The sequence below is a fragment of the Bacillus rossius genome, chromosome 2 (genome assembly GCF_032445375.1).
Source record: "Bacillus rossius redtenbacheri isolate Brsri chromosome 2, Brsri_v3, whole genome shotgun sequence".
NCBI lineage: Eukaryota > Metazoa > Arthropoda > Insecta > Phasmatodea > Bacillidae > Bacillus > Bacillus rossius.
In genome coordinates, this window is record NC_086331.1 from 110,449,798 (window position 1) to 110,463,682 (window position 13,885).

Genomic DNA, 13,885 nt, shown 5'->3' on the forward strand with positions numbered 1-13,885 from the left:
GTACCGGAGCTGTTGGCGGGGATGTGTAGCTGGCTAGTCGCAGTCAGCGGTCCCTACTGACAACAATAACTGCAGGCTCCTTGCTCCGTTGCAATGAAAATGCACAATAACAACCGCATTATCACATATCTACAAAAACACGCTCCAGCTTTAAAACGCTGGTATAAAAACTTACATAGGTAGTTTTAAAATTAATCATCAAATTGTATTGATCACACTAGGTAAATACTTAAATATACAGCGTGCGTGAGTGTATGCATTTACCAAATAACGGCGTTTACGTTTTTTCCTTCTTTTTTTTCATACGTAGGTTTATGTTCTTTGAATTTTATTTATATTTGTAAAATGTCTTTGCAAATAATGTGAACTGTAAAACTATAGATAATGTATAGGATCTGTGGAAGAGAAGGCGCTTACGTCTTAACAGCGCCATTAATATATTAACTAAATAAATAAATCTTAACAAGTGGGTAACGTGGCAGAATTGCCGTTATCAAGCGCTTCCGTTACCCGCATCAATACATTCCGTCATTGCTCCATCTCATCATCTTTCATCACTAGAGACCTGCAAAATTCGCGTATTCATTCTGTGATAGGCTAGAATTCAAACACATTTACATCTTAGATAATTTTTCTATTGGCTTACTGTTCATCTGGTCGAATCTCAAACGGTTATAAACCCTCAACCAAAGAAGGATCGAATCACAAACAAACCAGCTGAGACGACTTACAAGTCGGCAGCCAATGAACTTGCGTTATTTGCCCGAGTGTACAAGGGTATATGCAGTCAATCCTGAAGGCCATCGAAACCGCGAATTTTGCAGGTCTCTATTCATGACGTTACATCTCGGTTGCTGTCAAGCTTCAAACACGTTTCAAGTCCCATCATAATCCAATTGGCAGCAAGTCTGACTGCAAAACTTTGTACTTTTACAGTGAGTTATTGATTGGGCTGCAATTATTTTGACAAACCTTTGCTACGACGGTTAGTCAGTTGAGAAAGCTAGATAAAACAATTTCTCTCACTGAACTCCCTGCCTTCTGGGCACCAGTTCTGTGTGTCTGGTGGTAGCAGCCCTGCTCTCCACTGTGTCAATGAGAATGTCCGGATGTGCATACTTCCGTGGAGAAGTGTTTTTGGTGCTGATAGCTCCGCTCTTTCAATGCGTCAATGACAAGTCCGTGAGTGCACAGTTCTATGGAGAAGCTGCCATCTAGGCATCAGTTGTGTGTGTCTGGCACTTCAATTCGTCAATGACAAGTCCGTGAGTGCACAGTTCTATGGAGAAGCTGCCATCTAGGCATCAGTTGTGTGTGTCTGGCACTTCAATTCGTCAATGACAAGTCCGTGAGTGCACAGTTCTATGGAGAAGCTGCCATCTAGGCATCAGTTGTGTGTGTCTGGCACTTCAATTCGTCAATGACAAGTCCGTGAGTGCACAGTTCTATGGAGAAGCTGCCATCTAGGCATCAGTTGTGTGTGTCTGGCACTTCAATTCGTCAATGACAAGTCCGTGAGTGCACAGTTCTATGGAGAAGCTGCCATCTAGGCATCAGTTGTGTGTGTCTGGCACTTCAATTCGTCAATGACAAGTCCGTGAGTGCACAGTTCTATGGAGAAGCTGCCATCTAGGCATCAGTTGTGTGTGTCTGGCACTTCAATTCGTCAATGACAAGTCCGTGAGTGCACAGTTCTATGGAGAAGCTGCCATCTAGGCATCAGTTGTGTGTGTCTGGCACTTCAATTCGTCAATGACAAGTCCGTGAGTGCACAGTTCTATGGAGAAGCTGCCATCTAGGCATCAGTTGTGTGTGTCTGGCACTTCAATTCGTCAATGACAAGTCCGTGAGTGCACAGTTCTATGGAGAAGCTGCCATCTAGGCATCAGTTGTGTGTGTCTGGCACTTCAATTCGTCAATGACAAGTCCGTGAGTGCACAGTTCTATGGAGAAGCTGCCATCTAGGCATCAGTTGTGTGTGTCTGGCACTTCAATTCGTCAATGACAAGTCCGTGAGTGCACAGTTCTATGGAGAAGCTGCCATCTAGGCATCAGTTGTGTGTGTCTGGCACTTCAATTCGTCAATGACAAGTCCGTGAGTGCACAGTTCTATGGAGAAGCTGCCATCTAGGCATCAGTTGTGTGTGTCTGGCACTTCAATTCGTCATTGACAAGTCCGTGAGTGCACAGTTCTATGGAGAAGCTGCCATCTAGGCATCAGTTGTGTGTGTCTGGCACTTCAATTCGTCAATGACAAGTCCGTGAGTGCACAGTTCTATGGAGAAGCTGCCATCTAGGCATCAGTTGTGTGTGTCTGGCACTTCAATTCGTCAATGACAAGTCCGTGAGTGCACAGTTCTATGGAGAAGCTGCCATCTAGGCATCAGTTGTGTGTGTCTGGCACTTCAATGCGTCAATGACAAGTCCGTGAGTGCACAGTTCTATGGAGAAGCTGCCATCTAGGCATCAGTTGTGTGTGTCTGGCTCTGGCTCTTCAAATCGTCAATGAGAAAGCAGCTGCTGTCTTAAAAACTGTCACAAAATATACGAAGAACACTGGTTACAAGTTATCCAGGTATCTTCGTTAATAAACGGATACTGAGTTTACTTACTTTCAAAAATATGAGCTTACAAGAATCATCAAGGAGTATTAAGCACACTGAAAAACACTCTTTTTACATGCTTTATATTAGCTTCACCTGTATGTTTGTCTGTCCGTCTGTAACTCTTTCGACTAAGAGTGAGTGCCGTATCACTGTATAATGTCCCACAAACTTCATTATGTTTGTTAGCCGAGCGGTCTAAGGCGCGCGATTTCTGTGACGTCAGTTTTCGGATAAATCCATCGTGGGTTCTACTCCCGGCCACGCCGAAAAAAAATGTTTTCTTTTTTTTCCGGTAAATTCTAAGATTATATCCATACATCTAACTGTAAATGATTCGGAGAGACTTTACCATTTCTTTGTGACGTTGCAACTCCAAATAGTCATCTCAGATGGTAATAGGTAGTGTCGGTAACTCATTTCCCTATGATAATTATACATAAAAATAGTTTAAAAAATTAAAAAAACATGCTTTTAAAGAATATCAAACTAAAAAGTTAAAAATAAATATAGTTTAAAAAACTAAAGAAACATGCTTTTAAAGATTATCAAACTAAAAAGTAAAAAATAATTTTAAAATTTAATTTATGACAATAATATATAAGCAATACTAGTATAAATGAGAAAAAAGCATGGGGCGCTTAATATACAAAAAATATGGCACAAAGCGCCTCAAGATTTTTTCTCATTTATACTAGTATTGCTTATATACTATTGTCATAAATTAAATTTTAAAATTATTTTTTACTTTTTAGTTTGATAATCTTTAAAAGCATGTTTCTTTAGTTTTTTAAACTATATTTTTTCCTTCCATGTGCTTGTTTACCGTGTTCACAATGGAACACACATCATGAAAATTTGATTCCGGCAATGTTTTTGTGAAGTTCCAATTTTTCTATAACTATGAAGAACCCTTAGTTTATTTGTGCTGCATATTTTATTGAGGGGCCCATAAATTGAATGTAATTGCTAACAATAAGCTGTGTTATCATTACAGCAATAATTATTTGCACAGAAAAAAAAATTGTACTTTTTGGCTACGGTTATTTTTGCATGTATGAAATACGGGATCGCTTACTTTTGCAAGTGTTCTTGTATTTTTTTAATTATGAGTCAAATTGCACAGTGAAGCCATTTTAATTGAATACTTACTTGAATAATTATTATTTAATATTTTAAAGGTAAAATTTCCTGTTTTGCATTCAGCAAGGATTAAACCAAAACAGTTGTCGATCAAATCAAACAATTTATTAAAATGTAAATGTTTTAATGATTTTTTTGGAATTCTTTCTGAAATTTTTGGTTAAAAATTACCAATATCCAATATGGCTGCCACGATGGCCGATACGATGGTAGACGCTATGATAGCTGACGATATGGTGACACACAACTGCAGTCTAGCGGGTAAAACATAAAGTAATATGGTGGTAGCACACTCTAGCAGACGATAAGAGAATCCAACATGGCGGGATAAAATATGGCTGCCGTGACGCCACACTGGTTGACGTTATATATATATATATATATATATATATATATATATATATATATATATATATATATATATAGTCAGGGTTCAGAATTTTTTCAGTACCATCTTATCAGAAAATGTTGTGAGCCTTGGTTCGGACTCTTGAGTGGGTGTTGCCACTCGGTAGCGATGGCCCGTTGTAGTGCTAGCACACCACAGTCCCTTGTGCTGTGTTACCACAACAGTGCGCCCGCCGGCGTAGCAATGCTGACGTTTTCGGGTCACGTCGCGGCCTAGCGTGGGTTACGCACGCGCTCGCTTGCGACAGGAGCGCCAACTCAGCTGGCCCGTACCCGGGTTACGAAATTTGGGTGTAGCGGGGCTGAAACTTTCTGGGACGGGGCAGAGAAGGTTTTTCGGCGGCCGGGAATGGTTGTTCGGGGCTCACTCCGGGAGGGAACTGTCCCTCGGGAGGAAACGAATTCGGGATGTAATCGTGTTAAGACTCACTGGTCGGGATGCTGCGATTCGGTAGAGTTCTGGAGTGGCAATGTAACGGGTTTAAGCTCACTCGGAAGGAGGTTGAATTGGTTAGTTCGAGCTTGATAATGTAAAGTTCATTCGGGTTACAAAGGCTGGAGAGACCCTAACATCAGGTTTACAGTAATGGCTCCAGAAATGTTCAACTTCCTTATAAACGTGAGTACAAACCTAACTTATCTTAGTTGTAATTATAATTATGATTTTTGTTGTCCTTAAAATAACGCGTCGGAAGGGATTAGGGTAGAGTTTGGTGAAGCTATCTAATTGATTGTCTTATCGAAATTATCATTACTTTGGTGTATACTTGAAGATAATTTTTGTAAATCCTCCGATTCATAGATGTTCTTATAATTTGTAAAGACCACCTCTTTCTAAAGACTGATAATTACCTCTTACTTATTTACGCCCAGTGAGTGTCCTCTGGGCTAAAGTTTTCCCCCAATAAGGTTACTCTTTATGGATTCCAACTGATTTATTGGTTTATTTTATTTAAATTATAACATTTTTTTCTTGGTGGTAGTAATAGTGGGGGTCCGTTTGCTGGTAGCCACCATGATTATTTCAATTTGCACTCGTCGATTTCGAACCGAGGACTCCAGACTCGATGACATAAGTGCGTTTTTTATTAAAATCATATCACATGTTTTAATTCTTTTAGAATTGTTTGGTGATGATTAAATTTTTTTAATAATGATTGTTTCTTTGACCTAGACTAGTTCTAATGAAGACTCCAAGCCCAATGACGTAAATCCCCCTCCTCCCTTAACGTGGCTTACTGGTGGCTAATGGAGGGGAGGGGGAGAGAATTTAAGCCACTTTGGGGGCATTTCCGGCTACCGATATTTTTTGGAACCAAAACAGAAATGTTTTCCGTCAAAAAGAGAAATTTTCTAAGTAGAAAATAGGAACTTTTGAGTAAATTTTGAAGATTCTGAATTTTAAAATATTATTTTTTTGGAATATACTGCCTCAAACCGGAAAATTTGGAGTTGTTTTTGAGTCAATTTTGAAGGTCAAAGTCATCCAATATGGCGGTCGTGGCGTCACACTTCCAAGATGTCCGACTTCAACGCTACACCCAGCCGCACTGCGCTCGTGTTGCAGTGATGTGCGGCTCGATCACCTGCCACCGTGACACCTCAGTTAAAACATTACAATTAGGGAACGTGGAGCAAGGAGGCGCAGTGGTCACGCACTGGTCTAGCATCCACAGGATCCGGAGCGAATCCCGGCATATCCCTGTGCCGGGACGGATGGTACCGTCTCTAAAAGACTCGCTGTTGACGAGACGGTAACGCCAATTAAAAACAACTATTCTATTAAAAATAATAATTATTATTAGGGACTTGAAATATAAGTTTTATTATTTCGCGATAGGTTACGTTCCAAACCTTTGAACATTTGACACCATCATTAATAGATCATGTGTAGAACTAGTGGCATGAGTATTTGCCATTCACTCAGGTCAGTAGCAAGGTAGACTTCATGTAATTATACATATGCTGTAGTTTACTGATTGAACAAGTATTCTAGCACGTCCTAATTAACACTGAGACAATAATAAACAAGTGGTGACCCAGTCATGTGCAACCCAATCCTACGGATGGAAACCATTGTCACCTCGATATCACACAATGAGCACATTAAAATTGGCTTGTTGTATGTATACCAAACAGTAGAGTCTAACCTGAGGCAAAAATAATTCGCGAAATAATCGTGTAAATAATAATGGGTTATAGTTAGGGGCAGGCGTTTTCGCGAAAAGATATGAACGCTTAATAGACTGCAACAAGGTATACCCGAACCTGTGGTTTATTCCTCGCGATTAGCGGCCGTCTGCGAGAGAAGTCGTTGCCTTATTTGACCGAGCCACTCAGGACGCGTTTACTTCCTCACTGAATCACTGTGATTGGTGTTGTTACAATCGATATGTATCTGGGAGAAACTCACCCAATCACGAAACACAGACGATGCTACAGTGTTTTAACTTTCAGCTAGTCTCGAAATCTTTTCGCAAAATCTGCATGCCCCTAGTTATAGTTATAAGTAGAGACGGGAAAAATTTGCGGATTCATTTTGCGATATGCTAGAATCCAAACTCCTTCAACTCCTTCGATGATTGGACCACCGTTTAACTGAAGGACTGTGAGCCAGTGAAAACCCCTCAACAAAATAAGTATCGAATCACAAGCATCCCAGATAAGCTGGTGTCACGAGTCAGTAGCCAATGAGCAGGTGTAATTCGCTCGAGTGCATAGAGGATCGTAGAGTCTATCCTGGGGGTCATTGAAACTGTGGATTTTTCAGGTCTCTAGTCAGTAGAATTGCCCTAAAATATTTACAACCGTCAGCACGGGGCGAAATCATGAGCAACAAGGACATAGTTGGAACGCGGTAACAGCCATTAACGTAATAACTCTCAACAGCTTATAGTCTTGTGGCGTCTAACCTGGCACCGGGATGTAACGCGGGATCTGCACGTATCTGTCATGTCTAACTGCATTGAAAGTCGTACATTTTCAGCTTAATAAGATTTTAAAACCCCTGCAAAATGGTAACTGTAACGCTATGACAGAAGTTTTGATAGCTCTGTTGAAAAATAGGCCATTCAAGGTTGGGTCCAATAATTTATTAAGCGCACCTCACGTGCGCAGTTGTCTTCTCGCGTGTACATTTTAAATGCACAAATAAATTTAAGTAAATAATTGTCGTAATACTTATTTCGTAAATATAATAATTATCGTAATAGGTACATGTGTTAAATGCTATTAGTTTTCATTAAATTATTTTATACAATTTTCATCAATCTCACATGTATTTGATATGTAACAATAACTTTACTTTAATCAAAAGTCACAGAAAAGTAATGATTATGCAATAAGCTAAGATTTATCTTTTACAGATCTTGTGCTGTACATACCCTGAGAAGCACCAGACAGGAACAAGTCACAAACCAATTGAAAATAATTTGAAGCCACTGACATATGTTGTTTAACGTGGGGAGACCTAACAATAGCAGTGTCCGAAGCTGCACAACCATAGCCTACGCCATCAAAGAACGCACAGATGTAAGTATTAATTATCAAATATCACTTACCAACGAGAACTTAAAGGGGGAATATTGCAATACATTTTGCAGATTACCTATATATTGTGTCTTGACAGTTACGCATATAAGACCTAGCCTTAGGCGGTTTTTGAAGTCAACATTTGCAGTCAGTGTAACTGCTGTATTCCTGTTTTAAGTTCTTTTAATTTTTAATGCTATTAAATTTTGTTTTTTATGTTTTTTAGTAGTGTAAAATGTCTGGATTTTAGTTCTTAATCTATTAGTTTAGGTTCGTTTAGTATTATAAGTTTATGAAGTATGATTTTTGTGTAGTTCAAAGACTTAACTTCACCATTAATTCAATAAATAAATAAAATTAATAAATTATGACAGTTATCTATCACCTCGTGATATAACCAGATATTACCTACGTCGGTTACAGTCGGCGAATACATCTACCGTAACAAGAGCAGTCTTTTATGATTTCTGCCTTGACATGTCACAAACTGAATGAATACCTAATTCTAAACTGAAATTAGAGAAAAAATTTGTAAACCCACAATGGATCTCTAAAACCTGTTATACAAGTTGGCTAATTTACTTTTATAAGAATAACAGTAGAGTCTCAACTAACCGATTTATGTGAACCGCGGTAAACTCGGATAAGCAACATCTCGGATAACATGGATCTAACTCGAAAAACGCATAGACATAGTTAACAATTGTTCTTAGATATGTTGGACAACGAAACTTGGATAAGTAATTGACGATATGACTACCATTGACAAAAAATTTTCATTTATGAGAGATACATTGGTAATATTATAAATGCATAATTTCCAATAACACAAGTTAGGACTGGTTAAAAAAAAAAAAAATGGCTACCCAAGGGAATAAGTACATCAAGTAAAAAGCTGAACAATTTACATTTTCTAAGTAATTAAATTGTCAGATTACAAAATTTCAGCAAATTATAAGAACTGCAAAAAACTTATAGGAGTGTAATAAGACTAAGAGTAGGCATATACAAATCAGGATAACGCAAAGTGACGATATGGAAATTGAGTGACTAAAATTGTGAGTGTGTGTGTTGGTGAGTATAGGAGCGAAAGTGTAAGTGTATTAGTGTGTATTGGGTGTGTGTGTGAGTGTGTATTGGGTGTGTATTGGGTGTGTGTGAGTGTGTGTGAATGAGTGTGAGTGTACAAATTGGCTTGTTCTACATTTTTAAGCACTCAACTCCATGTATAATCCACAGAACAAAAAAGAATTAACTACATAAATATTTTTCGGGGTAAATAACTTTTCTTCAGTGTAAATTCTTTTACTTCACTTCATGATAAGCTTAACCAATAAATTGCCACTTAGAAGTGAATTTTATAAAAGCTTTCGACCACGGTTAGATCATTTTCTAGGTCCTCAGGCAAATGTTTCAACAGTCTTTGCCGCGAATAGCACTTAAAGTCGGCTCGAATATAACAGAAGCTCGGTTAATCGAGACTCTACTGTATTCAATTTTCTGTTTCTTGAATTGGTGTAGGGCCTACAGACAAAGTAGCAAACAAAACACCGGTGCTCACAACTAATGACATTCAACTCTTGTTAGCGGAATTCAAACGCATGACACATAAGAGTCTAATACCTACAATTATAACCTTCCAAAAAGTATTTTGAAAACAAATAAAAAAGCTAGTATAAATATAAATACCATCTATATCTCATTGACACTCATAGTAAAATTGGTTGAAAAAGCACATGAACTAACAATATACGGACATACAAATTATGCTATCAGTAAGAAATATCGAGTGTTGTTGAGTTAAGAGAACAGGAATAACTTAAAATTATATTCCGATCTATTTCCCGCCGGAGTAACAAAGAAATACCGATATCTGGCAGAAAGTGGGAAAGTAAACGTTGTGATGCAGCGCAGTGCTTGGCGTAACGGTGAATGTGAATACGCTGGAACACTGAACATACGTTGTCACGTAGTCTGGGGTCGGCCCGCCCTCCAGGATCTAGAACTTCACGACAGCACTGACAAGGGTCTAGGGCCGCGCAGTGTTGCCACGTCGCACTCCACGCCCGACCCCCGAGGGTCCCGTTTCAGATAGGCTTGAGGCCATCTGCTTCGTTGGCGCGCAGCTAGGGATGTCCAAGAGCGAGACCACGCAACGTTCACACGCTCGCCGCGTCTATTTATACATACCGCGTTTCATCTGTTCTCCCGTCAGTGACAGTCTGAACAGAAAGTTGAAGCGGAACAAAGCTCTCGGTTTACCAGTTTCCCCTGGATGCATGCGTCATGCGTCACACCAACAAGCCGCTTCAATGAAACAAAGCGGTGTTTTCACGTTCACACTGCGTGCTGCTTATTTCCTTCATTTTGAATAAGATTTTGCATTTAAATTAGGTCTTTTACGGATATATTTACTTTTAAGGTATGACTGTACCAAGATGGTGAATTTTTAAATGTTAATATATACATATACATCTATTTTAATATAGGTAGTGTTAATTTAATTTATGTTTTACAAAAAAAGTTAATTTTCTGATTTACATTGTGAAAAAAATGGGTTTTTAAAAGTTGTTGAATCAAATTAAACATTAGGACATCGCCAATAATACAAAAAAAAATTAATTAGACCAAATAGACAACCGTTAATATATTAAGGCGTTTGAAATAACATCATTAATGTTCATAAAACATCAATAACAAAGTTGGAGTATCCCTCACTCTTTTTAATGGAGTAAAAGAAAAAATATTTGTGGATGCTCAGAACACAAATGTGATTATATCACAATACGTTTACGGACTAAGTTCGAAATACCAAATTTTGTTGACACTGAATATTAAGTGTCTCATTTGTGTACAAAACTTACACATTTCACAATTAGTATCTATATAAACTACGACCCTCTGCACACTGGTCCAGTCATAATTTTGTAATGAGAGATTCAGTATAATGTTATTTTCGGATACATTATCATTCACTTGTTTCGCACTCATTGCCAATAATCCCATGCGAGTAATAAAAAATTATAAAGTATACAAGTTCTTATACAAAATATATTTTACTTCATCACCAGAAGTTCCCATTAAATTAATAGTTAAATTTCAATCAAACAAATCATGGTTAACTGCAATTTACCATTCATTTTGACCTCAACTGATATTTAAGTTTTTATTATAAAGATTAAAACAAACACGATTCCATAATTGTGTATATCGTTATTTTGTAAGTTTCATTAAATAGAAAATGTTATTAATAGAGACCTGCAAAATTCGCGGTTTCGATGGTCTTCAGGATGGACTGCACATACCCCTGTACACTCCGGCAAATAACGCAAGTTCATTGGCTGCCGACTTGTAAGTCGTCTCAGCTGGTTTGCCTGTGATTTGATCCTTCTTTGGTTTAGGGTTTATAACTGGTTGAGATTCGTACAAATGAACAGTAAGCCAATAGCAAAATTATCTAAGAGGTATATTTGTTTGAATTCTAGCCTATCACCGAATGAATCCGCGAATTTTGCAGGTCTCTAGTTGTTAATGATGTATACTGTATACATCATCATTTTCCCCCCACTAAATCTGATTGTTCGAACACAGCGTTACACCGTTACGAACGAACATTATAACAAGTCTAAATAAAAACGAGTGCGTAATTTACTTGCTGGGAATCTAAAAATGATGGTTAAGTGTATACTGCAAGTCACTCGCATAGTGTACTTGGTTTAATCAGTGAGATATTTCCTTGCTATATTACGTTCGGCCTTGACCTGTTGTCTCAGTGGTAAGAGTTCATTGTGTTGGACTCATTGTGTTGACACTTCACCTCCACACTACGCCAAGGCAGAACCACATCTCACCTAGTCTGTCCAGGTCCGCCATGGCGATAACTGTGGCTCAAACCTGCCTGCCGGACGTCAAATTCTACAGGGCAATTTGGAAATGATACCATAAAACAAATCATAAGATTTTAACTATCGACACACATTGAATTTATAGCCTAATAAACTTTGCTTATTATTGTAACGCTCGTGAAACAAGTAAATGCTGCATCCAAATTTTGACTTATAAAAAGGTGATATTCCACCCAAGTAAATGCTGCATCTAAATTTTGACTTATAAAAAGTTGATACTCCACCAAGTCGAAACTGCGCCTATTTTGTACAGCGCCAACCTTGCCGATGCTAATTAGGATTCTAATTGCGAATTCGTCGGGCTGTTGTAGCAGCCGGTTTTCCTTTCGGGACGCAACTAGAGCTCATGCTAGGGGGCTTATGACAGGCCACCGACCCTCGCCTCATGACGTCACTTACTTGCTACGTAACACAAAGGCCTTTATGACTCGAGGCTTCCAGGTACATCAGTCTAATGCATGGTTAATTAAAAGAAAATATACTTTCACAGTACATAAACTTTAATAAATTATATTAAAGGAAACTATTTTTGTTTGCCGTGATGTTACAGATTTTTTTGTACGCACAAACCACTAGAATGATCTCTTTGTATCATATACACTGAGTTAAAACAGTCTTTGCTTTTTAATTCAAATAGCTTACGTATTTGAAAATGCAACGTATCATTGAATATAACTATAACTTTAAATAAAAAAATACCACTTCCTGTGTCAGGAGAACAATCATTTTTTTCATCATCTCTTGAAATTTATAAAGTAGTGTCATTTAATCGCGAAAGATATAAATACTTTGACAAAGTTTCTTTTGTTTAGGCACAAAAATAGTCGGTGGGCCATTCAAGTTTCATCCACCGTGCTATGTCGTGTCTTAAAAGCTTCACAATACGCAATAGAAGTGTTTAATTCAGAAAGAAATTTTACATAGCCTTTCACTCAAAGAAATGCTTGAAAAACCTTCAACTGTGAATCTGGGTATGTGAAAATAATCGCACATGCATGAAGTCATTATAATGAAAAGCTCGAAATTATTTTAGTTCCCAAGAAACAAATTGAAAATATGTAAGTGCAGTATTTAGCCGAATTCCATGAAATTACAACGCCAGTGAATGCATGTTGGAAAAACACGACACGGTGTTTTGTAACTTGCAAACGCGAGTCAGGCATCCCACCTAACTTGTTTCAGCTCTAGCGGCCAATGTCAGGGTCAACGTACCGACGGATGTCATGAACCAGACATTGAACCATACCAAACGGAAGAAGTGACTGCGGATCTGACAAACTACACAAGTTAGTAACACTTGTTATTTTCAACGCACTAAATATGTATGAATCCTTGAAAAATATAACTATTATTGTAGAAATAAAACAAATGATTGTACTTAACGGCTACGTTGCGAATGTAAACAAGTATTTTCATCGAGGAGGGGGGAAACAAAAACAATCTTGAAGAGGCTAAACATTAATAAATTTTCACTCACCTCTTCAGTGACATCACGTGGCAAGTGTTTGACGTAGAGTTGACGACCGCTGTGGAATTTTCTCTTCAATTCATTCACACGTTTTTTCACCACTTCCTCTGGGTCGTCTTCCCAAAAACTGTCCGTCGAAGCCGCTGCCATTACCTCCGTAGTCCAAAATTTTTCTCTTGAAGAGTTTAATAAATCCGTGTTAAAAGAACCGAACGCTTCTGTCGATCCTGCAGCCATTTTTGCGTAATGTGTGGTTACTTTTTCTTAAAATGCTAAACGACAAACTAAACAACGTGTTTCACTCGCCACTTATTCAAACCCGCGACGGGCGACGCTGTAAGCTCAACGTGCAGTCGCGCTCTCCGCTCGCAAGAAGACGCGGGAAACAAACAAACGGCTTCGCGCGACGCGAGCGCATCCCAACAGCGGCCGGAGGAACCACTTGCGTCATCGGCGCCGAACTTGGCCGAGTCTGGCCGAGTCTGGCCGAACATCGAAAGCATCCGTTCCTGGAAAATGTGACCAAGAATGAGGATTGAATTCGGAGATCTTTGTTCGGAGATATTGATGCGAGTAGCATGTTGTTGCTGGGTAGTGCTGTGCTGTGGTGCGACACGATAGATTTACTTTAACAATAAAATAGTAGAGATATTGTGTCATGCAATGCGGTGCTTGATCACGAATTCAGTCCTCAGATACAGACTGGCATGCTGCTTTGCGTACTGGGCAGTACTTTGGTATGGCACGATAGCGATTATCTATACTAATAACAAAACTGTTCGAGACAAAAAGTCTGTACATTGATTTTAATGAACTTTTTTCGTTAG

At 38.6% G+C, this 13,885-nt stretch overlaps 1 protein-coding gene across 2 annotated transcripts in view; it reads right to left on the reverse strand.

Annotated features, from left to right (window-relative positions):
* The window catches only part of LOC134529607 (ribonucleoprotein PTB-binding 1-like), a 101,842-nt gene extending 88,393 nt beyond the window's left edge, over nt 1-13,449 (reverse strand). Inside the window, exon 1 of one of the 2 annotated variants that reach the window (XM_063363885.1) lies at nt 13,068-13,449. In XM_063363885.1, coding sequence (XP_063219955.1) covers nt 13,068-13,295 — 228 coding nt within the window. In that variant the 5' untranslated portion in view covers nt 13,296-13,449. Of the gene's footprint in view, nt 1-9,646; nt 10,230-13,067 lie in introns of those variants that run through there. The other variant, XM_063363886.1, reaches the window with a different exon arrangement.
* Between the last annotated feature and the right edge of the window lie 436 nt (nt 13,450-13,885).